The sequence below is a fragment of the Micromys minutus genome (genome assembly GCF_963924665.1).
Source record: "Micromys minutus genome assembly, chromosome: 29".
Lineage (NCBI taxonomy): Eukaryota > Metazoa > Chordata > Mammalia > Rodentia > Muridae > Micromys > Micromys minutus.
Window position 1 is genome coordinate 32,190,903 of NC_137964.1, and position 23,795 is coordinate 32,214,697.

At 51.5% G+C, this 23,795-nt stretch overlaps 2 protein-coding genes across 3 annotated transcripts in view; both read right to left on the reverse strand.

Moving 5' to 3' along the window:
* Positions 1-2,874: 2,874 nt before the first annotated feature.
* PLA2G1B (phospholipase A2 group IB) overlaps positions 2,875-23,795 on the reverse strand; it is a gene marked incomplete at both ends in the record, with an annotated part of 153,694 nt that continues 132,773 nt past the window's right edge. The window contains one exon of the mRNA XM_080941389.1: positions 2,875-2,929. Within this exon, the coding sequence (XP_080797515.1) occupies positions 2,875-2,929 (55 nt within the window). The remainder of the gene's footprint in view (positions 2,930-23,795) is intronic.
* The window catches only part of GCN1 (GCN1 activator of EIF2AK4), a 57,525-nt gene continuing 41,087 nt past the window's right edge, over positions 7,358-23,795 (reverse strand). For both annotated transcript variants that reach the window (XM_080941077.1, XM_080941076.1), the window contains 21 exons: positions 23,049-23,269; positions 20,541-20,609; positions 20,236-20,374; positions 19,953-20,149; positions 19,658-19,800; positions 18,747-18,864; positions 18,434-18,649; positions 16,855-17,019; positions 16,106-16,267; positions 15,753-15,845; positions 15,333-15,476; positions 14,957-15,226; positions 14,564-14,677; positions 13,922-14,152; positions 13,035-13,228; positions 12,831-12,945; positions 10,172-10,268; positions 9,756-9,904; positions 9,287-9,394; positions 8,273-8,491; positions 7,358-7,943 (listed from right to left, as the gene is read on the reverse strand). In XM_080941077.1, the coding sequence (XP_080797203.1) occupies positions 7,818-7,943; positions 8,273-8,491; positions 9,287-9,394; positions 9,756-9,904; positions 10,172-10,268; positions 12,831-12,945; positions 13,035-13,228; positions 13,922-14,152; positions 14,564-14,677; positions 14,957-15,226; positions 15,333-15,476; positions 15,753-15,845; positions 16,106-16,267; positions 16,855-17,019; positions 18,434-18,649; positions 18,747-18,864; positions 19,658-19,800; positions 19,953-20,149; positions 20,236-20,374; positions 20,541-20,609; positions 23,049-23,269 (3,290 nt within the window). In that variant the 3' untranslated portion in view covers positions 7,358-7,817. The remainder of the gene's footprint in view (positions 7,944-8,272; positions 8,492-9,286; positions 9,395-9,755; positions 9,905-10,171; positions 10,269-12,830; positions 12,946-13,034; positions 13,229-13,921; positions 14,153-14,563; positions 14,678-14,956; positions 15,227-15,332; positions 15,477-15,752; positions 15,846-16,105; positions 16,268-16,854; positions 17,020-18,433; positions 18,650-18,746; positions 18,865-19,657; positions 19,801-19,952; positions 20,150-20,235; positions 20,375-20,540; positions 20,610-23,048; positions 23,270-23,795) is intronic.

The window sequence follows — 23,795 nt, forward strand, 5'->3', positions numbered from 1 at the left end:
TCGGAGCCTGCTTCTTCAGAACACTAGAAATGTGAGGCTGTGTGTGGTCAGTTCCAGTGACCAATGTTAGTCATTCTGCTAGGACTGTTCATCTCTGTTTCCTATGGGGGACTTCCAGGGTTCTCAGGGCGGCAACCCGTCCACACAGCTAAAGGACACTTGGAAGTGGAGCAGACTCCACCCTAGGAAGACGGGATCCCCAGTTCTGCCCATTAGCACCTGGGTTTATTCTGTAACTGTTTAATGGCTTTTTACCATGTATGGCGTAGTGGATAGGAAACTTTCTCCTTCTAAGAATCTACAGACTCCACAGAGCCCAGACTCACTCATGACACAATACAGCAGATTGAATGAATGAATGACTCCACCTAGACTTCATAGGACACAGGCTGTCTCTGTTAGCAAGGGGTAGGGGGAGCCCGTCACGAAGATTTCATGGCAACACCAGAACAGAAATACACTTTGAATGTCCAAATAGACTGTGGCTGGCACACCCTGTGAGAATCCTCAATTTTGGCTCGGAGAGGGAATTCCCTGAGGCCAGGGCATGCTTCTGGAATCCTAAAATGAGGGCTAGAGAAATGGCTCAGTGGTTAAGAGCACTGACTGCTCTTCCAAAGGTCCTGAGATCAATTCCCAGCAACCACGTGGTGGCTCACAACCATCTGTAATGGGATCTGATGCCCTCTTCTGGTGTGTCTGAAAACTATAGTGTCATATAAATAAAATAAAATCTTTTAAAAAAGAAATCCAAAAATGAAGTCTCCCAGTGCATGCTCTGAAAACCAGTGAGGAGCTCAGTGATGTGTGAACTCCTGCAGACAGATCAGGGCTGATCTAGCCCGCAGCTAGAGACATTGCCCCCATGTCCTAAGCTACAACTTATCTTCTTACCTTAGAGCTAACCAGGGAGGCTCCGGGCAAAGAGCAGTACCAGAATGCTGTGTAGCAGACCCATGGCCAGAACACACTGCATGTAGCTGCAGAGCCTTGGCAGATACAAATGAGACACAGTGACAGCCAGACAAAGTTGCCTTTTCAACATCACCTGGCCTCTGGATCCATGCAAGAAATTCAATCAGTTGACTCTGCACCCAGAAGCCAAACACCACCCACAGCTTCTTCATAGTAAGGGAGCAAGTCAGTAATCCCTTCAACAGTTAGTGGGGCTGGAGAGGTGTCTCAATAGCGTAAGAGCGCTTGCTCTTGCAGAGGACCAAATGCGCACATAGCAGATAACAATGTCTCTGACTCTCGGGTTCCTCTTTTAACTTCTCTAGACGTGGGCAAACCACTCGTGTACATTAAAAAAAAAAAAAAAAAAAACTTTTAAAATAATTTTTTAAAGATTTGTTGTTTATATGAGTACACTTTAGCTGTCTTCAGACACCAGAAGAGGGCATCTGATCCCATTACAGATGGTTGTGAGCCACCATGTGGTTGCCGGGAATTGAACTCAGGACCTCTGGAAGAGCAGTCAGTGCTCTAACCACTGAGACATCTCTGCAGCCCCTATGTGGTTTTCAAGACACTTTCTCTGTTTAGTCTTGGCTGTCCTGGAACTCACTTTAGGCTGGTCTCAAACTCGGAGCTCTACCCACCTCTCCGTGGGACTAAAGTCCTGTGTCACCACTGACTTGGTTATGCTTTAAACTAATGCTTCGATTAAATATTTTCTAGCACATACTTCTGTCGAGACTTCTAGAAAGCAAGCATTCTCTGAAGTCCTTGATAATTTTGAAGTGCAAGTGTGTCTTGAGGTCAGTCAAGCTGTGGAAAGCAATGTGTCAGACACTGGTGTGCCCCAGCTGCCCTCCTTTTGGAGTGCGGATCTTAAATGGTAGGAAGATCCATCAACCAGAGCATCAGGAAGGCACTAGAGAGGGTCAGGGGGACTCATTCTGGTACACACAATTAGGTTCAGCCTGAAATCCTACTGACAACACCCCCTCAGACCAGCTCTAACCCTCCTTGAAGGAGGGAGGCAGGGGGGTGGGCGGGGAAGCTCAGAACCATCCATGGAAGCAAGCAGTCCTGCCTCTTCTGCAAACTGGAATCAAATCCCTCTACAGAGCCACGTCCAAACCCTGATGCTTCTTTTATTAAAATCACTTTCCTTGGGGTGGGGGGCTCTGGATAGAGATGGCTCAGTGGTTAAGACACTGACTGTCCTTCCAGAGGACCCGCATGGGAACTCACGACTGTCTGTAACTCCAGTTCCAGGGGACCCGACACCTGCACGTAGAGAAAGCATCAGTGCACACAAAAAACTCGGTGCACTTTATAACCGCTTCCCAGATTACTTTTATTGAATAGACTGGGGCTTGGTGACTAAAGAAATACAGGTTTTCCCTCCCCGTCAATTCTGCCAGCTATCTGAATGAACTTAGAGGCCTTCCCATGTGTGCCTCATGTTATATATAATATAGATATATGATAGATAGATAGATAGATAGATAGATAGATAGATAGATAGATAGACAGGGGGAATATGTTTGGTGGAGCTGTGGGGGAAGGGATTGCCTTTTCGAGCCTATGCTGTGGCGTTCCTTCCCTCTGAGAGACAGCGATGGTTCAGTATAGTACAGAATAGTTTATTCAGGGCATGGGGAGGGGAGCTGAGAGGGTAGGAGACAGAGAAAAGCAGAGAGAGTGTAGAGAGGTTGGCCATGAGCATGTGGAGAAAGAGCGGGGAGGGGAAGGAAGAACAAGGCAAGAGAGAGATGAGATGAGCGCCAAGTAACTGTGGGGCGGACAAATGCTAACACCTGGGCTCTACCCTTCCTAAGGACAGAGCTCTGTGCCACGGGGTCAAGAAACCGAGGGCACAAAAAAAAATAAAACAAAAAAAAGACAAGGGGTTGGGGATTTAGCTCAGTGGTATAGCGCTTGCCTAGCAAGCGCGAGGCCCTGGGTTCGGTCCTCAGCTCTAAAAAAAAAAAAAAGACAAAATAACAAGAAACCGAGGGCACATCTGAAAGAGCGTCATGCACACCTTGTGTCCCTTACACAGCGACTGGCTGTCCTTGGCAGTGCTCTGCTGCTGGGAAGAGACACATGACCAAGGCAACTCTTATAAAAGAAAGCATTTAATTGGGGTCTGCTCACAACTTCAGAGGTGAGCGGCATGGTGCTCAAAGGCAGAGATGGTACTGGAAGTGCTGAGAGTTCTATATCCAGATCTGCAGGAAAAAAGATGCTAGGCCTGGCTTGGGTCTTTCAAACCTTAAAATTCACACCTAGTGACACACTTCCTCCAGCAAGGCCACACCTCCTAATCCTTTCAAATACTGCCTCTCTCTCTCTCTCTCTCTCTCTCTCTCTCTAAGATTTATTTATTTTATCTACATGAGTACACTGTCACTGTCTTCAGACACACCAGAAGAGGGCATCAGATCCCATTACAGATGGTTGTGAGCCACCATGTGGTTGCTGGGATTTGAACTCAGGACCTCTGGAAGAGCAGTCAGTGCTCTTAACCACTGAGCCATCTTCTCAGCCTGGTCCATTCTCACTCAAACCACCACACTGGCCCTTTCCCTCAGGTCTCTTACACCGCCCACTTAAGGAGCACCTCCTGTGCACCTAACTTTACAAAGGGCACACCATTACCATCCTTTGCAGGTGACAAGCCAGCTGGATCCCAAGAAGAGCAGGGAGAGTTTGAATCTGACTACAAAGCCCTTGTGCCTCCCATTCATGGAACAGTGGGGCATTTCCTTCAGCATGCCTTAAAACTATCCTTTAGAGAAGGGTTAGGGTTTGGGGTGGCTAGACCTAGCCTCATGTTATTCCTCTGGCACTGCAGAAAGTTAAAGCTGTCAGTGTGTCAGTGAGGGGCTCCCAGGTAAGGCAGCTTGTGGCTATAACCCCAGCTGGGATATGGAGATCGGAGAATCCGTGGAGCCCAGTGCCCAGCCAGTCCAGCTGAACCAAAGAACTCCAGGTTCAGTGATAGGACCCTGTTCAAAAAATAAGATAAGCAAGCAATCTAGGAAGATACTGACATGTGTCTACACACACAGACACACAGAGAGCTGCATATGGACAAATACATATACAAATCCACCACAAAAATTAAATTCCTTGCTCTCTCTCTCTCTCTCTTTTTTTTTTTTTTTTTTGGCTTTGTTTTGTTTTAAATATCAGAGACAGGTGGACCTCTGTGAGTTCAAGGACCAGCCTGGTTTACAGAGTGAATTCCAGGTCAGCCAGGGCTTCTCTCTGTCTCAAAAACAAACAAACAAAATACTATTATATTACACCATTGCTCTGTTTTAGAAAGAACTTAATACAGCCAGATAGAACTATACTAAGAGCACCCCTGACCAGGAGAGGGGGTGCACTCCTTGAATCCCACTCAGGAGGCAAAGGAAAGCAGACATCTGAGTTCAAGACCAGCCTGGTCTACAGCGCGTGGTCAGGACACAGAGACCCTGCCTCAAACAGCAGCAACAAACACTCGAGTGTCCCTACCTTGTTTCACAATCCACCGGGACATCTCCGGAACCCAAGTCTGAATTTCTGTAGAGTCTGTGCTTCCTGGCCCTGTGGTGAGCCCCGTAGAGAGGACTTCCTTGCAAAGCTGGTTCTTAAGAGAGTTTCTCAGCCCTGTCTTGCCATCCATTCACAGCTTGACACCCGTCCCAGAGGCTCCAAGTTGAACACTCAGTTTAGTTACCTTTTGTTATTGATTTGGGGACCCTGACTCTCTACAGGTTTTCTTAGCTAGTGTCCCAGCAAATGAGGTGAGGAATTGCTGTGGAGCTAGGCAAGCCCTGGGGTGGGTGGGGCTCTGGGCCAGTCATCTGGAGCTGCCTAGTGCCTTTACCCAGGATCCTCCTGTGAGTTCTGGAAAAGGAAAGGTTTGGAAGCATTTCTCTGAAGCCTCGCCCACTTCAAGGTAAGAGGGCAGCCCTGCCATTTCTTAGCCTTAGACTGTTGAGTGCATGGCAAACAGTAACAAGGGGCTGGAGGGATGGTTCAGAGCACTGGCTGCTCTTCCAGAGAACCCTGGTTTGCTTCTCAGCACCCACATAGCAGCTCACAGCCACCCACAACTCTAGTTCCAGGGGCACCAGGAATACATGGAGTACACAGAATGTGAAGGCAACACACACACACACACACACACACACACATCTAATTAAAAACTAACAGTAATGAGAGACCCTTGTTTACAGGATACTTCAATTACATGTTGAATGGGACAATTCACTAATACCTAAAGGGGCGCTGTACTGGCTGGTTCTGTGTCAACTTGACACAAGTTAGAGTTATCACAGAGGAAGGAGCCTCCATGAGATCCAGCTGTAAGGCATTTTCTCAACTAGTGATCAAGAGGGAGGGCCCAGCCCATTGTGGGTGGAGCCATCCCTGGGCTGGTAAACCTGGGTTCTATAAGAAAACAGGCTGAGCAAGCCAGGGGAAGCAAGTCAGTAAGTAACATCCCTCCATGGCCTCTGCATCAGCTCCTGCCTCCTGACCTGCTTGAGTTCCAGTCCTGATTTCCTCTGGTGATGAACAGTGATGTGGAAGTGTAAGCTGAATAAACTCTTTCCTCCACAACTTGCTTCTTGGTCATGATGTTTGTGCAGGAATAGAAACCCTGACTAAGACAGGTGCTGAGAAGAGTCGATTCTGAGCTTTTCCAGATTCCTCATTCACAAAATGAGAAACTAGTAGCGCCAAAGCTCTGTCAGAAGCTAAGCAGCTGCCAGCCACCAGGACAAACATTTTTTACTCCTGTGGATTCAAGCTCCACTTCCTCCAGGGCTACCGTGTCTCTGGGTAGGTCCTATCAGCCCAACCCACTGTGCTGTGTGACTGTCCTTAGCCACTGGACTTCTGAGAGCTGGCACCCGCCCTGCAGAGCAGAATCTAATTCAGTGTGTTCCAAGAGCCTTGACTCATGTCTATTCAGATCTCTCGTCTGCTCCTCCTCCGGGTTCTGTAACTGGAAGCTGTTTTTCCTTTAGCTTTTGCTTCCTGGGTGTCCTCCGCCCTCTGCTCACCAGGCTGCCCTCCCCACTGCAGGCTGGGGCTGAGGATCTGGGGCGGATGTAACCCAAGCTGGTGGAGGAAACAGAGGACAACCTGCTGTCCACGAGAGGCTTCCAGGCTGTGCACCTTACCTCCCTGCAGGGAGAGATACACACATAGGCAGGCAAATGCCCTGGGCAGCTGAAAGGACACTGGTGACCATCCGGATCCCAGTTGCCATGGCCACCAAAAACTGAAAGCATTGGCTGCTCCCCTATGGGGACTGACTCAGCTGACCTCCCAAAGTCCCCTCCCACCCTAGGATTCTACAGTTACCCCCAGCCAGATGACACCAGGTCTGCAGTGAAATAAGTCTGTGACACATGAAGCCGGAGAATAAGGATTCCATCAGACGCCACTTAGAAGTCACCTTGCCTTACATAGCCCTCAGTCAAAGGCCCACTTTCTGCTACACTGTGAGACTGGTCCTCTTTAGGTTTTTTTCCCTGAGACAAGAGTCTGATGTAGCCAGGCTTGCTTTAACTATGTAACCAAGGACAACCCCTCCCCAACCTATGGCACATCTGGCAACACTTGGCCCTGTTTTTGTTGTTGTCATTGTTTTTGTTCCTTTCACATCTCTAGCCAGTAAAAAAACAAAAAAAAAACAAAAAAAAAAAAAAAAAAAACAAAAAAACGAAAAACAAAAAAACATTTTTCATAATGAGTCAGGGTCCCATTTATGTAGACCAGGCTAGCCTAGAACTCACAGAATTACACCTGCCTCTGCCTTCTTGGGTGCTAAGATTAAAGGTGTGGGCCACCAAGCCCAGCACTGGCCAGTAAATTTGATGGTTTATTTCACTGGTACCAGGGAAATTTGCATCACTAGAGGATGTGTCAAGAGCCTTCTAGGAAGTAGGAGGAAGTCATTCATAAGCCAGGCAGATGCTGAGCTACAGCTTTGGTTCCCCTTTGCGCATCCCTGAGCCATAAGAACCTTTCTCCAGAAGGGACAGATGTCTCTAGAGCCTGACCACCAGATCCCCTACCCACAAGGGCAGCCCCTGGTTTCCCCACACTGAGGGAGATCTCAGGCCTGACAGGGAAGTCAGTGAATGAAGCTTCTGAGGAGGGGCAGGGCAGGAAAACAGAGCAGGCTCGGACTGTAACAAGAGCAAAAACATCCCTTATCCTTGATGCAGGAAGCTTCATGTGAGGTGGATGTTCAGGAATTATAAATATCCGAGGCAGGGTCATACACCCTCAATCCCAACGCTGGGAGGCAAAGGCAGGTGGATCTCTGAGTTCAAGGCCAGCCTGATTACAGTCAGAAACCTCGTCTCAAAAAATGACAAAACCCTGCTTCTTTCAAGATGAAATCAAAGCCTTTATTAAACCTCCTTTGATGGCCTGTACCCCAAGACCTGGAACTGAGGAGGACTGAGCGTCACCTTCTCTAGACAAGTCAGGTCCAATTAGGCTGCACAGAAAGCCAGCCGCAGCAGCGGGCAGAGCCCAGCAGGCCGCCAGCACAGAAGAGATCTGAGCTCACCCCTCCTGGCCGAGCGAGTCGGGCTCCCGGAGCTGCCACACGCTGAGGTTAGTGCGCACACTTCTCTTTCTCTTCTCCAAAGATAAGGGCAAGAGACGGAGGAGGCAATTTTCAGTTGTGTGTGGGTTGGATTTAAGGCTTTGGCTCTGGTCGTTTGATATACTAAAATACTTTCTGGGAACACCATCTCCTGAGCTCCCCCTTGGAATAAACATATTTTCAAAAATGAAAACAGTGTGGACACAGATATGGGCAGTGTGGCTGCAGTGGAGCCAGCCTGTCACGTCAGGATGGTGTCATCCACCTGCTCCACGGAGTCCGCCTGGCAGGCCAGCTTCTTCAGTGACCTCCGGCTGCATTCATTCAGCACCTCCAAGCTGGCCACATCCAGGATCTTGGAGAGTGACTGTGGAAAGAGGAGCAGAGGAGACAGTCAGCACAGCTTCAGGATGGAGGCCAGGCTGAGCCCAGTCCACTGGGGTGGAATCTGGCAGCATACGGGCTTTGGCCGACTCAGAAGAACTCGCCTAATGCCTTTCCTAAGCTAGGGAACACAGGCTGTTGAGGGAAAGGCTGAGGGCACAGTGTGGGGCGCAGATAGGGTGACACCGCACGGATTTTTGTCCTGTGCTCCAGGCACCCGAGTCTCTACCGCCCTGACAGCTAACAGACTGCGCAGGGAGAACAGGGCTTCAGGACCACTGTGCAAAGGCAGCAGGACAAACAGGCTCCCACCTGGAACAGCTCCTCGCCCTGCCTCAGCTTGAGCAGGTTCACGATGGCCTGCTCACTGTAGGCCCGCACTACAGTGTTCTTGTCCTTGGTGTTGTCGAGAAGAGCCTTCAGGAGGGGCTTGATGGTCTGGGGCTCCAGTGCAGGCCAGGGCTCCTTATTCGCCCACCAGATCATCTTCTCGGCAACCAGCCTGATGTCACTGGATGGGTTCTGCAGACACTGGGAGAGCGGAGGGAAACATTCAGTCTGTGGGCACTCTATCAGCACAGACACCAGGCTTCCTCCTTCAAAGTAACAGTATGACAAGGTCCCTTCCCTTGACAGGTGACAAGATGTCTTCCTTCCCTGTCTCACATGGTGTGGCTAGTCCCTTGGCTCATAACTCTGTGGAGCCTGCCTGCCCTGTTCGTCTGCACTCCTCCAGGGTCAAAGCCAGAAGCCCTCACTGACACGTTCTTCATGAATGCAGGCTGATCGAACCAGACCCTTTCGAAACTGTATCTCAGGAGTGGCTCACTCACCTACTCCTTCCTCTTAACTCACTTTGTAGCCCAGGATAGTCATAAATTCAGTTCCCAAGTGCTGGGATCACCTACCTACATAACAGTCACACCGGTAAGCGCCTTGCCAGCTAAGAGAGCAAGACAGGTGAAGAGATTATCAGAGTTCAACTCGATTCCCAGGCATGATGGCCCGTGCCCCTTTAATCCCAGCACAAGGGAGCAAAGGCAGGCCTCTTTGCTAGACTGTCTCATATGGTGTGGCTAGGGCTGCACAATGAGACGCTGGCCTGGGACCAATAAGGTGCTTGGCTGGTAAAAGCAACGGCTGCCAGGCCTGATGATCTGACCAGGGACCCTCAGGACCCACAAGAGGAGAGAACAACTCCTGAGTGTCCCCCAACCTCTGATCTCCCATTCATGGCTACAAAAACAAAAAACCCATGTGCTCTGGTCCTGGGGCCTCCTCCTGATCTGTCTCCACTCCACCCCTCACCAGCCTGCCCGAACTCACCTTAATGAGCAGGCTGGAGAGTCTGGGTGGCAGCTGTCCACCTCCTGTCTCGATGTGGTATTTCATGAGGAAGCCCATGCCCCGAATCCCACTCACGGCAATGGGGATCTGTGGAGAACAGCGAGAGCTACACAGGACGGAGCCACACCACTGCTACTGTGGAGCAGCAGAACCTCAGGCCCTCACCACCCACCGTATCCCTGACTGCCACACCAGCCGCTCTCACTTAGACCTCTGCACATACAACAAGGATCTGAGACCTTTGATCAAGAGAGACTGGAGCTGCTCTTGCCCAAGTCTCAGTTTAAACTATTAAACTGGAGAATCACTCGCTCAGCACCTAACGGGTTAGCCAGCCACAGCAGCACCCAGGAACTGAGCACCCAGCCAGACACGCCCCTCCATACAGGGCTAGGGCGAGCAAGGAATGGCCGTGGGTGGGTCAGGGGAGGACAGGACTGAGCCTTACCCTGTCTGCTACGGCGTTGCTGAGGACCATGTCCTGAACCTCGTTGCTGTATCTGCCTGTGCAGAGTCTGCTGGGAGCCACACTCACAGCCACAGAGAGTGCCAAGCTCCGGCCGTGCCGAACCATCCAGTCGATGCCAGACACATCAGCTGAGCAGAAGGACACAACCAGGTGAGCTCGCACTTACAACACACTCCGTCCAGGAGCGTCCTCCCTCCCCCCAAGCCCAGGGTGCAGACTCGGGTACGGGAAGTGCAGCTAAGTTCTAAAACCAGCAATAGCCAGGCTACAGGATCACTGCAGACGCAGTCTGTTGGAGCAGCTGGTGCCTCAAGGCAAGGGTAGTCCGGCTCCAAGTCCTTCAAGGAGGAGGGAGACGAGTGTGCAAGCTTCTCCAGGCCTGTGTGGCGACCTACCCAGCAAGCACTGCTGCAGGACAGTGTTGAGCTCCTCTTCAGTCAGAAAGGCACACAGCTGCCCGAGGCACCCAGCTGAAGACAGCCGAGTGTTGTCCTGACAGGGTAGAGAGGGGAGTGACGGAGTGTGGCCACCACCACCAGCAACCCAGGAATGAGGGCAGGGCAGGAGAAAGGCAACCTCAGCTCAGGAACCCTAGGTGCCCCAAATTCCCAGCACCTGACCAGGACCTCCAATTCATTACAATTGCTGCGTGCCGGGAGTTAAAAATGACACACCGCACTTAATTATAGGAAACCCCAGCATGTGTGCAGTTGGCGCAACAGAGCACAAGCACCGTGCTGCTACAGACTGGGTGCCTCCCGTTTGTCATCTCTGCTGCCATCTACCTGCATCGGACACTAGAGCACAGCTGGGACAGCCCCTCCCACCACTGCCTACAAAAGCCACAGCAAGGGTGCTGACCTCTTCCTGCCTACAAGCCCCATGTCTTGCTGCTCTCTCTACTCTGTCAGTGCCTCATGACAGTCAGGCTGAAGCCACTGGTGTGGAGAGGAATGTCATCATGCCGCACACACACGTTTTATGGAGGAAGGAGGCAGTGTCAGAGACGGCAGCCATAACTTTATACATGGTAGGCAAGTGCTCATCCACTGAGCCGCAGCACCCTACGGTGTTTTCTGTCAAAACCAAGGCAGGAGACACAAAGGGCTCCCTGCTTGCCCCATGGCCAGCTTACTCCAAATATAAGGAGAAGTGATTTTAAGTAAGTGCTATTTTGTTACTAAGTCCCACTTTGACTTTGTCCCTCCAAACCACATGGGCTAGTTTAGTCAACACAAACCAAAGTTATCTGAGAGGACATAACATCAGTAGAAAAATGCCTTCGCAAAATCCAGCTGTAGGGTATTTTCTTAATTAGTAATCAATGGGGTAGGGCCCCGCCCACTGTGGGTGGGGTGATCTCTAGACTGGTGGTCCTAGGCTCTATAAGAAAGCAGGCTGAGTAAGCCATAAGGAGTAAGCCAGTAAGCAGCATCCCTCCATGGCCTCTGCATCAGCTCCTGCCTCCAGGTTCCTGCCCTGCTTCAGTTCCTGTCCTGACTTCCTTTCATGATGAGACTAGGATGTGTAAGCCAGGTAAACCCTTTCCTCCCCAGCTTGCTTTAGTCACCGTCTTCATCACAGCCATAGAAACTCTGATCAACCTACCAAACAAGTACAGACTAGATGACTAGAAAGCTAAAGCCAGGCTGGCTCTTGACTGCCATCTTCAATCTGAGAGTAGGCTGTCCACAGAGTGAGCACCAAGCACACTGGAAAACCAGCTCAGACACCCTCTCTCTGTATAAGCTGCTTTAAGTTCTGCTGTGGGAAATGCAACCTCTGCTGCACCGTGTGCATGGTGCTAAAAGGGCGTTTGGAGAGACTGTGACCACAACTAGGCATGCTCGTACTTATGAGGGAGTTAGGGCTGGAGTCAGAGAGCAGGACCACAGAGCCACGGGCAATCCAGTACCCATCATGGCGTGCAGAGTTTGATGCCACATGAGCCAGGCTTAGCTCAGACCTGCGGCACTCCCATCAGGGAGACTAAGGCAAAATACACACAGCTGGAGACAGCCTGGGCTACCCAGAAAACCTTGTATCAAAAAAACAAAGTTTGCTCAGTGGGCGAAGTGCTTACTATGCAAGCTTTAAGATCTGAGCTCAGATGCCTGATTCCCACATAAAATGCCAGGTGTCCCCAAGGAACTCACTGGCCAGTCATTCAAGCCTACAGGGAACTCTAGGTTCAGTGAGAGACCCTGCCTCAAAAAAAGTAAGGTAGTGATGTGTTTAAGGAGAATTTACTGAGCCCTATGGTGGTTGCAGATCTTTAATCCCAGTACTGTGGAGGCAGAGGCAGGTGGATCTCTGTGAATTCAAACCTGGCGTACAAAGCAAGTTCTAGGAGAGCCAGGGCTACACAGAGAAACCCTGTCTTATGCCCCTCCCCACTCCAAGGAGGACCTTGCTGAATCCTTCCACAAGGACCTCTCCAGGTGAACACCCTGCAGCCCCCAGCCCCCCCCACACACACAAGGCTGCCACAGCAGAAAGAGAGCTGTCTGAAGGAGGGAAACAGAACAGTCTTCCCATAGCCTAACCACCCTCAGAGTCCTGCCAGAGTAAGGACAGCAATGGGAGCCGAGCAGATGCTTCCCAAATTGGCAGGACTAATGGGATTGGGTAAATCCAAGAAGTTCTAGGGCCTCTGCAACTGCAGCCACCGGCAGCCTCGCCCTCTACAACAACTGCCACAGAAGGAAAGGGCTCTGAACGATCCCGAGAGCTGTCTGTTCTGTCAGGAACTGAAGCACCTGGGGAGGGTCTAGTGACCCAGCTGACTCATCACACGGGCCTGGGGCTCAGTGGGAACACGTGCTCGGAACCCATAAGGCCTTGCTTGGTTTGACCCCAGCACAGTCAGGACAATAAAACCTGAACCCCAGAAATCAGCACCAAGAACACTTCCTGACTCCCTCACAGCCAGAGCATCTTAAGGACAGTGTGGCCCCACTCAGCTGACAGCTGAACCAGTCACCCTCACAAGATGGAGAAAACAAAGAAAACAGCAGTGGAATCTACAATGCAGCCACTGACCGACAGCCCTACCTCATCATGGCCCAGCATGCTTAGCAGGAGTGAGATAAGGTTTTTCCGGATGGCAGCATCCACTTTAGCGCCTGCACCCTGAATCACAAACCTCAGGGCCTGCAACATGGTGTCCCTACGGAAGAAATGCACTGTTTTAACCCAGTCCTCCCCAACCCCCCCAGTCTACTGCCTACAGACATCGCTCCTGAGGCAGCACTGTACCTTATACCCGGGTCCTCCACCATGCGGATCCCATTGAGCAGCTCTGTAAAAAGGGGGTCCACCTTGATGTGGATGGAAATGAGTTTCCCTAGCGCATCAGCAGCCTTCAGGCGCACACCCCGATTGGAGTCCTGCAGGGCTTTGGTGAAGGTGGTCTGAAGCTGGGGCAGGAAGGGCTTCAGGGCAATCCCAACCTGTGGGAGAAGTCATGACTACAGTCATCAAGGGCTGTATGGTGGTGTACTGACCTGGAGCCTAAGAATCAGAACCACCATGAGCTAGGCAAGCTCACACAGCCAGGAGTAGACCGCTCAAGGCAGAGACGGCCTAAGCGCACACAGGAAAACCTGCTCAGCTGAATTCATCTAAAGCAGTGGCTCTTGAAGTTCCTAGTGCTGTGACCCCAAAACCGTACAATTTTTATTCCTACTTCCTAACTACTTTGCTACTGCTATGGACATTAATGTAAACATCTGACATGCAGTCCTGCCTCCCCATGGAGCATCCAACTCCAGGCTGAGAACTGATCATTTTCAGCACCTTTTGTCATTCATAGTATGAGTAGAGGAGGTGGTGGCCCAAGTGGCAGGCACCATAAGAGGGAGTCCTTTTGTGGCCCTGGCCACACCAGGCTGCACCTTATCTGCAAGGACAAGTAGCTCAAGTTTCTCTGAACACACCCACAGCAGATCACCAGAGTTAGGAATCGCAGGGGTGAGGCAGCAGGCTCAAAGGCCGCATAGCTCTCAGGTCTGGTCACAGAACTACAGCAGGACTTGGCTCTGAGCCAGTTCCGTATCTATGGTCCAATTCCCTCTGTCTCCATAGGACAGCACGTGTGGGTCCCTGCAAAGAGATTAGAATCCTAAAATTCCTAGCTCACTCGCCTTGCCCAGTAAGAGGCTGAGTGTCTCCAGCAGAGCGGCCTTCACACTCCAGCTGAACCGGTCTCCCAGGATGCGAATCAGAGGACCAGTGATGCTGACCACAGAGGGCCTCAGGGCATCAGCCGATGTCAGGCGGATCACCAAGCCCAAGGCCTTGGCTGCTTCTTCCTTCTGCTCAGGACTGCCAGTGAGGACCCCTTCCCGCAGCACTGGGAGGATGGAGGTTACTCCCTGACAAGAGAACCAGAGCTCAGTCTCTCCAACACACCAGGCCTACAAATTTCCCACCCAAAGCAAGGCACTCCCCACAGCCATCTTCTCTCCAACTCCAGAGTTAATAACATGGCTGGGCCAGAGTCACTGCCAAGAGGGTGTGTGACCTGACTGGAGGGCAAAGGACCGAACAGGCTGATAACAGGAGACTTGCACAGCTGCCACCTCTGACCCACTCACTGGCTCTGGCTGATTGCTTCACAGCCTAGAGCAAGGGCACCATGAACCCAGTCTGCAGGGGGCGCCACAGAGCAACACACTGAAGGTGCCCTGGCACACGAATCGGGCCAGATGACTGGTGGCTGTTGCAGCTGTCCTGCTGCACATCTGGAGCTGCTGCACATCCTGTGCCACCAGGCTCCGGCTCACCTTCTTTGGAAGGCAGAAGCCCGGCACGTGCTCCCCTTTGCACTCGTTGCCTATGTAGCGGATTTCCTTATGTAGTTCCTCGATCAGGGCCAGCTGGTTACCAGCGTCCAGCTTCTGTGAGAGTTGGGGAGAAAGCACCAGTGAGGCCTGACCTTCCTCTCACCACACGGGGCAAAGAGGGTGAGAAAGGCTGGCCACGAGTCACCAGTACTAAGGCTGGACAGAGGCAGCAGAAGCTTCACTCTGAACCAGTTTACACACATCTGCAATCGTCAGGCCCGCAGCGGCACAGACCTGTACTCCCATCCTTGGACGACTGAGGTGGGAACATTGCTTGAAACCAGGAGATGAGACCAGGCACCCACAGACAGCTCTGAGGTCAGCAGCCCTCACCTTAGTGATGGCATTGAGAGCATCCCAGCTCTCCTCCAGAACCACAGGGCTGGAGTCATTGAAGAGCCGGATCAAGCCAGAGACCAGGCTTCGAAGGTGGCTGGTGTAGTCGGCCTTGGAGCGGGAGCAGTACATGTTAAGGATGATCGCAGCAGCCTGCCTCATGCCCACCTCAGGGCTACGTGTGGCTTCCAACAGATCCTCAATGATGATCCGGTGCCCAGTGTCATCCTCTACTGACAGGATCACAGCCTGACAGTTGGCCATCTCCTGAAAACCACAGGGACATGTGCGCACTGAGCATGGAGTCTCCAAGTCAGCAAGGGCGGCTGTGACAGCCACTGAAAAGCTAGAGAAGCAGCCGTGCTGCCCGTACCAGCTGCTCGTCTGGAGTCCCAAGCTTTTCCTTCAACGCTAACATGACTGCCGGGAGGATCACACCAAGGTGACGGGTCAGAGCATCGCCAGCCACAGATGAGAGGAAAGCCAGCACCCGGGTATTAACCGGCGGCGTCGTCAGCTGGGGAATAAAGACAGTGTCAACCTGACAATAATGTCTTAGTGCCAGGCCCAGCCTGGGGTCTGAGAGAAAGGACCACGGGAGCCCACTCCCCACTCTGTCCAAGGGAGCCCACTCTGTCTATGGGAACCCACTCCCTGGCTCTGACCCAAGGGTGCTCCAACACATCTTGAAAGACAAGGGGGCATCTGAGCTCCCTGCATTCACCCTGCCAGACCCAACATTGAATGTGCACAGGAGGTCCTGGAATGGGGTGTGCCAAATGTGAAGATGTACCTTGGGGACCAGATAGGGTAACACCACGCGGCTCTTAACAGCCATAACCTGTTTCAGACCATCCAGGGCAAATTCCGACACGTCCTCATCGTCCTGCAGAGGAGCACAGGGAGGACTGAGGAGCTGGTCCCACTGCATCCCTGCTGCCGATGCCTCCCCCACTCACCTCCTTGTCTCCCATTTACTTACTGCTCGAGGACAGGCACAGAGCCACATCAGATCTTGTGGCACCCACTCCCCTGCAGAGCCCACATCTCTGCTGTCTTGCAGTCTCCCTCTGTGCTTCACTGTCAGACAGTAAAGGCCACACGGGTAGGTGTGCGACACGGGTAGGTGTGCGGAGACCCACTCACCAGCTGCTTCAGCAGAAACGGGAGGATGTCTTCCAAAGCCTGGTGGCCAATGGTGGAGTGCAGCTGCTCAAAGGTCTTGGCCGCCGCCTCCCGGACCTCCTCCAGGGGATCACATAACGCCTTCCTTGCGGTGGGCACGAGGGACTCCGAGAAAAAGAGCACCTACAATAAGGCAAGCATAGCTGGACACACGTGTGTGCGCAAAGGGCTCCAGCTGAGTCCACTCCCTGTGCTAGACGGTTCTACTGACTCTGACTATGAAAACTGAAGTGCAAAAGGCAGAGAGAACACTTGAGCATCCCAGGAGCCCCTCACCTAGACTTAGTAACTAAAAATTCTTTCTGTCTTCTACAGGACTACACAGACCATAGCAGGAGCCCCCAAGACCTGCCCTCCAGCTCCCGGACTCTTTCACTCCTTTCTCCTGGAAAGACAAGTTCCTCAGTCTGAACTCTAAACCAAACGCTTCCTCTGCTAAAAACTTTAGTCTCCAATAGGCCGGGTGAGGGCTCTGTGCCCCTCCTGTCTCTGCCACCCTCCCCCACTGAGGTGGCACACATGGAACCTCACACACTAAGGGACACATAGGGAGAGGTGTCCCCGGCTTTCTAGGGCCTCTTGCCTGAGATTTTGGCTGAGGAGACATTCTGTACACGGTGGGTAACACTGCTGGTGGGTGCACCCTCCACAGTGAGGCTATGCCCTCCCCAGAGCGAGCCATGGCTGCATGGCCCTGTAAAGGTACTCACGGCATCCCGGCTGGTGGATTTCATGATTTCGCTGAGCCCAATGCACACACCCTGCCTCTCGTCACTCTTCTGAGACCTGAGTCCTTCTTCGAGGATGGGGATGATCTCAGGGAGGATCTTCTCCCCTAGCTTCCGGACAAGATCTCCCAAGGTCCTTGCTGCAATCTGTCAGAGAGGGGGAGTCAGCGGCACACCCAGTATCTGCAAACCCAGGGAGCCCAGACAGCAATTCCAGAACGAGGCTCTGAAGCTCACAGGCCTCACCTGAGCTGCTACCTTCTCAGGTGACACTGAAATTGTAGTGAAAATAAAGCTACTGCTGCCACGGTGTACATCCCTATAATTCCAGTGTGTGGGAGGCTAGAAGACTGTCTGCATTAGTTCAAGGCCAGCCTGAGACAGAGATTCTGTCTTAACCAAACAAAAGAGAACAAAACAAAATGGAGGGAAGATGGCTCAGTACTAAGAGCCCTGACTCACTGCTCTTCCAAAAGACCCTTGTTTGGTGACCAGCTCCAGGGGAACCAACACCCTAACCTGGCTTCTGTGGGCACCTACGCTCACTCACTCACGTGCACACACTTACACACCAACATTATCACTAACAAACAAACCACAGCTCTATCTTTGAGGCAGCGTATAGAGCCCAGGCATGGTGGCCCACGCTGAGGGAAGAGGACCACGAGTTTGAGGTTAGCCTACAGAATCTGTCCCAAAAATAAATCATAAATACTTACATAAGCAAAAAGACTAGGTCAGCCTCACATGCAACCACGGCACAGCCAAGTCAGCCTTACTCACGACCATGAAGCTCACCTCAGAAGAGGGAAAGCCACCCCTCCTGGCTCACTTAACACTTAGCTCAGTCCTTTTGCTCAAAAGGAACTAATTTGTAACAAACGACTTAAGGGAAAAGATTAATTTGTCTTTTTGAGGCATCTTTAAAGACAAACACACAGTGTGCTGACCAAGGCCAGGGACTGGAAGTGGGCCAAAGGGGACAGGCCGAGTGAATTATGAGTCCAGCCTGGGCACGTCCTCTGTACCACTGACCCTGTCTCTCTCCACCCAGCACGCCAGCTCATCTCACGAAATGTGCTTCCTCCCCATGATCCCTCCAGCTACAGTGGGTGGCCCTGGCTTTGCCTAAGCCATGTCCTGCTCCTCACGGGGCCTGTGCATCTAATGCTGGAACAGCTGTTTTTGCTTTCCCACCTCCCCAGCTGCTCACTAACTGTCCATCTTCAAACACCACTTCTGCGAAGCATTTGTGACCTCTCGCTGGGCCCCGGGCCTCAATGTAGGTGTAAGCATGAGTTGCACTTGCCACACGCACATCTGACACATGCCTTGGACGATCAGATTGAGATGCATCTCATTAAAAATAAGGAGAGAGGTTCCTTTCCTTTGCCACTGTGCCCATGAGAGTAGGCCCCAGTGTGTACACAGCATTTGCTGAATGACTAGATAACTAGTTAAGTGTTCCCACTACACAGGGGACGCTGGTTTCCCTCCAGCTCTGCAGATCCAGCTCCCCAGGCTCTGAGAGGATGGGACCCAGCCGGCCCAGCAAACTCACTGTTCTCTTATCTGCACACGTGCTAGCCAGGAAACCCAGCAGGAGGCCAAAGAGAGTGGGCAGGATCTCTCGCAGGGTGCGGGGAGTGTTGGAAACGACAATCTTCCACACATGCAGCGACGCCTGCCTCACCACCAGCTGGGTGTCTGAGCGGCCCATGTAGAGCCCTGCCAGGACCCGGTTCCGCCGATCAACCCCCAGGGCCGTGATGATCGCCTGTAACCCACACAAGAGAAAGAACACAGGGTGAGACGTCCAGAGCGTGGCATTGTACTTCATAGCCACGGGCAGAAAGCCAATGCTAGGCCCTCACCTTGTTAGACTGAGCAGTTCCAAAGTTATCATCCTCAGAAGCTGTTTCTGTGGTCATTTTCCCAGTGACCCCAGAGATGTGGAACAGGAGGTCCCCAAGGAGTTGAACAGAGCTGAACCTGAGGCCAAGAGCAGAAGATGGTGTTAGGTCTGGTCCAGCCTTACACACAAGGAAGACTTCAAGGAAGTGGACCCCAAACACTCATGGTGGTTATCTTAAGACGAGCTTCACATGGTCAGAGCCTGATGCTGCTGCTTCCTCCTCTTTTCTTTCCTTTTAGAGACAGGGTAACAGCCCTGACAGTCCTAGAACCCACTCTGGAGACCAGGTTGGCTTCAAACTCACAGAGATCCACCCACCTCTACCTCCTGAGTGCTGGGACTAAAGTCCTGTGCCACCATGTCCAGGGCCCAACGCGTTTTGTACTAGTGAGCATGTTACTTCAGGCGTGAGACAAAAGGGAGGGCTGCATGCTGTTCAGCAGCACATGCAGAATATCTTAAAGTATGTATGGGGCTCAGCGGTTAAGAGCACTGGCTGCTCCTGCAGGACTCAGGTTCGGTTCCCAGCACCACACGGTGGTTTATAACCACGCACAACTCAGCTTCTGGGACATCCAATGTCCTCTTCTGAATTCTTTGGCACCAGGCACACAGGTGGTGCAGAGACACACGTTAGTAAGACATCTGTGCACATAAAGTAGGTAAATCTTTTTGTAACATAAAAGAGCACATGTGATCCAGGCATGATGGCGCACACGTGTACACACACCCCACCACAGGACAAGGATGATAAACTGGCCGAGAGGCGACAGTATGGAGAGAACTGAGAGTTCTCAGCAACACGAATTTCTCAACCAGAATCCCAAGAGTCTGGGTTGGGGCACTGGTCCTCCTGGTCCCATGTCTCACCGTATTCTCCAGAGATCATCAAAGAGGCCTTGCTCCAGCTGGGGCAGCAGCAGGGCAATGGCTGTCTCAGCGTACATAGAGATGACCCGCTGGCCGGCACGTAGGGCGGTGTCACGAACAAACTCATTCTCATCAGCCAGAGCCTAGACACGTGGAGGGCAGTCATCCCGGGCCACCTCTCAGGGCTTACTGAACGGCAGGATGAGGATCCCTGCCAACTGACCCCAAGCTAGCTCGAGAGAACAGTAGTGTCCTCCCTTTTCTCTCCCCCCTCAGCACTGTCACTGGTACCTACTTTGAGGATACAAGGGATGATGGGCCCCACATAAGGGGTAAACTTGTCCCCAAAGGTGATAGGCAAGTAGTTGAACATCATGATGTATCCGTCTCGGACGTGAGGTGCGATGTCCACTTTGCTGGCTGTGGCCACAATTTCTGGCATCAATTTTTCCAACTTCTCTACTCCTAAGCCAGCCATTACCTCAGCCAACCCTGAAGGACAAGGGCGGAATCAACCACTGAACCTGAAAGCCCCTCAAGGGCTCCCTGTCCGTCTTCCGGGCTTGTTCTGCTCTCACCTTGGGCAGCGCCTGAGCGATCCACAGAGCTCTGCTCATACGTCAGAGTCTCCATCAGCCACGGCAGCAAGTCCTCAAAGCACGACTCCCCCATGCCCTTCACCATGGCCCCGAGAGCTTTGGCAGACACTGTGCGCACCTGTCATATAAGCAAGAACAGACATGGAGCGGAGACACGGCTCAGAGAGAACCACAAAGAAGCAGGAAGGACCCCTGGCCTTCTTCCCTCCACCTGAGAGATAGGCACATGATTGGGGGAATTTCCAAGAAGGAATTTTCTAGACACTGGGCTATTCCACACTCACCTCAGGGACAGGGTCCAAGAGTGAAGCTTTCAGGCCAGGTGTCACACTTGGCAGGTAAGGAGCCAAGTCCTGTAACAACACAAGATGTTGGTTCAGGCAGAGACCATGTCTTCTCCAGGCCCTGCTCTGCTGTGGACCCTGATACTTCCATTCTGACAACAAAGAGACAGGAAGGGCCTCATGGCTCACAAAACACCTGGTAACTGGGTAGACCCTTCTGTGTTTCCTTGAGGGCTTGGCAAAACCGCTCAGCTCAGGGAAACGCACAAGCATGTTCAGCAGGTATCATAGGCCCAGTCCCACAGAGTCCTCCATCTCTGTCTCGGGCCCACCGCCTGTGGAAGTTATTTGCTGTCAAAATTTTACTGTCATCTTGTCTTTAACTTAAAATGTTTATGACTCTTGATATGGCATTCAGATTTAGGGAATAATCTTCAGAACAAAGATGCCTCATGGGACCAGCAAGGTGGTTCAGTGCAGAAGGACACGTGCTGCCAAGCCTGGTGACCTGAACTTGATCCCCAGGACACACATGGGATCTACTTCTTCAAATTGTCCTTTGGCCTCCATATGCAAACAGGTGTGTGCCCACACAATGTATTAAAATGTTATTTAAAAAATAAAAACTAAAACTGAAATCGTTAGGCACGGTGGTGCACACCTGCAAGCCCATCTCTGAAGGTAAGTTCCAGAACAACCAGGATTACTTAGCAAGACTCTGCTAAAACAAGGGGGTATGTGTGTGGGGAGGGGAGGGAACTGGAGAGATGCTCAGCAGTTAAGAACACTGGCTGCTCTTTCAAAGGACCTGGGTTCAATTCCCAGCACCCACATGGCAGGTCACAACTGTCTGTAACTCCAGTTCCAGGGGATCTGACATTCTCATATAGACATACATGGAGACAGAACACAAATGTACGGGGGAGGGGGGTCCGCAGTGGCTTTTTGTTAAAGATAGGGTCTTACTATGTAGCTCTAGCTGGCCTAGAAATCACTCTGTAGATCAGGCTAGCCTTGAACTCAGAGCACTGAGATTAAAGACCTGTGCCTCTATATCCAGCTTGCAATTGCTCTTAAAATAGGAAAAAATCAAAAGCAGCCCCACCATGGGGTACTACATAACAAATAACTTATGAAAATTACAGCACACACTCTTTTCCAGACATTAGATACTACTAAAGTATCATTTGGGGGGCCTTACTATATATAACAAGAAATAATGTTCATGACGTAATTTTTCTCTCTCCGGCTCTCTTGAGACAAGGTCCTGCTGTGTAGCCCTGGCTGGCCTAGAACTTGTCCTATAGACCAGGCTAGTCTTGACCTTGTGGCAACTCTATGCCACCACGCCTGGCTGTATTTGGAGGAGACCTGGGGCACTTTGTCGTTACTTTTCTGATATTCTTCCTGAGACACAGCCTTCCATGAAATGCACACCCGTCTTAGTGCCAGCACTCAAGGGGCAGAGGCAGGCACACCTCTAAATTCGAGGCCAGTCTGGTTTAGAGCGAGTTCCAGGACAGCCAGGTGATACGGTGTTTTCTGTGTACTGATGATTTCCCTGCCGTATACATCCGTGTACAACGGAAGAGAGCATTGTGCTCCCAGGAACTGAAGACAGATGTTTGTGAGCTAGGGAATCAAACCTGGGTCAGGGCTCTTAAGTTCCAACAGCGGTTCTCACCCTTCCTAACGCTGCGACTCTTTAATACAGTTCCTTATGCTGTGGTGACCCCAGCATACAATCATTTTATTGCTACTTCATAACTGTCATTTTGCTGTTACACAATGTCACTGCCACGATGTATTATCTGACATACCCCTGTTAAAGGGTCACCTGCCCCGCCCCTTGGCCCCACTGTACTTAGCCACCTCTCTAGCCCCTGGGATTTGTAACCCTCCTACCTCAGCTCCCTGAGGCACACTTTACACATACGATTTCAAGGGCTTTTTTCCTTTTTGTTTTTAATCTTTTTCCTTTTGCTTTCTCCTTTCTTTTCCTTTTATTTTTTAATTCACTTTAATGAATTGGATGCATCAGACCCCATTACTAATGGTTGGGAGCCACCATGTGGTTGCTGGGAATTGAATTCAGGCCCTCTGGAGGAGGAGCCAGTGTTAACCACTGAGCCAACTCACAGGCCAAGTTTAAAGCTTTTTAACTTCTTAAATTGTCTGAAAAAGGAATAACTGCACTTTGTCTTCTCTTGGTGACCATGGCAGAGCTGTGGTAGGTGGTGTACAGATGTCCTCCTAAAACCTGACAGAAGCACACGCTCCCAGCCAGATCACTGCAGCTGCCGGCTAAACACTCCTGAAAGGCGGCAGGGGAGCAGGCCCATGGAGACAGACCTCAGCCAAGGACGCAATCAGCAGTCCTTGAACCAGTGCATTCTGGGAGATGCCTAGTTTTTACCTCCCACCCTAAATGTCCCAGGAGTCCCTGCAAACAAAGCAGAGACAATGCCCATAGCCATCCTGTCTGCTGCAGGCCAGGTGGGCTGCTACCTTCTGGTCTGTCAGGGAGTACATGTTGCCAATAATCTGCGCTGCCATCTTGCGTGTGTCTGTGGAGCGGTCCTGGAAGGCTCTCTGGACAATAGGCATGATGAGCGCCAGGGACGGGGCGTCGATGAAGTGAACAAACTTGGTGTCCAGCAAGGTCTGCAGGCACTTCTGAGTCTTCCTGGATGGGTCTGTCAGGGCATCCAGAAGGACCGGGGCAATGGCTGCATGTCACAGGAAGACAGCTGGTTTGTACAAGTTTAGGAAGTGGCAGAGGCTTGGCTAGAAAGCCAGCCTGCCTGTGAGAGCAATCCCTGCACCACAAGCAGCAAAGGTGGTGACTTTGCACTGTTAGTTCAACAGGATAAGCGGCAGCCAGTCTAAAGCTACCTGGGTATTAGGGACATTTTTTGCAATCATTTTCTGCAACCAAATGAAGATTTTATGGAAAACAAAACCTAAAGTTTTAAGACACAGAAGACCCAAGAGCCAGTGATAAAAAAATAAAGCTCTCAGTACTTAGAGCAGCCAAGAGCAGATGAAATGACTTCTCATACAGACAGCCCAGCAGGAGGACTCCAGGGCGTCTCAGGAGCCCGGGCCGTTTAGCCACTCTACACACGCAATAACCTACTTGTGAACCAAACAATCAATATGAATGAGATGATTCTAAGGAAGATACAGAGACAGCCGACAATGACATGGGAACATGTTCAAGTCACTGAATCTTTGCCTTTAGGCAAACTGAAA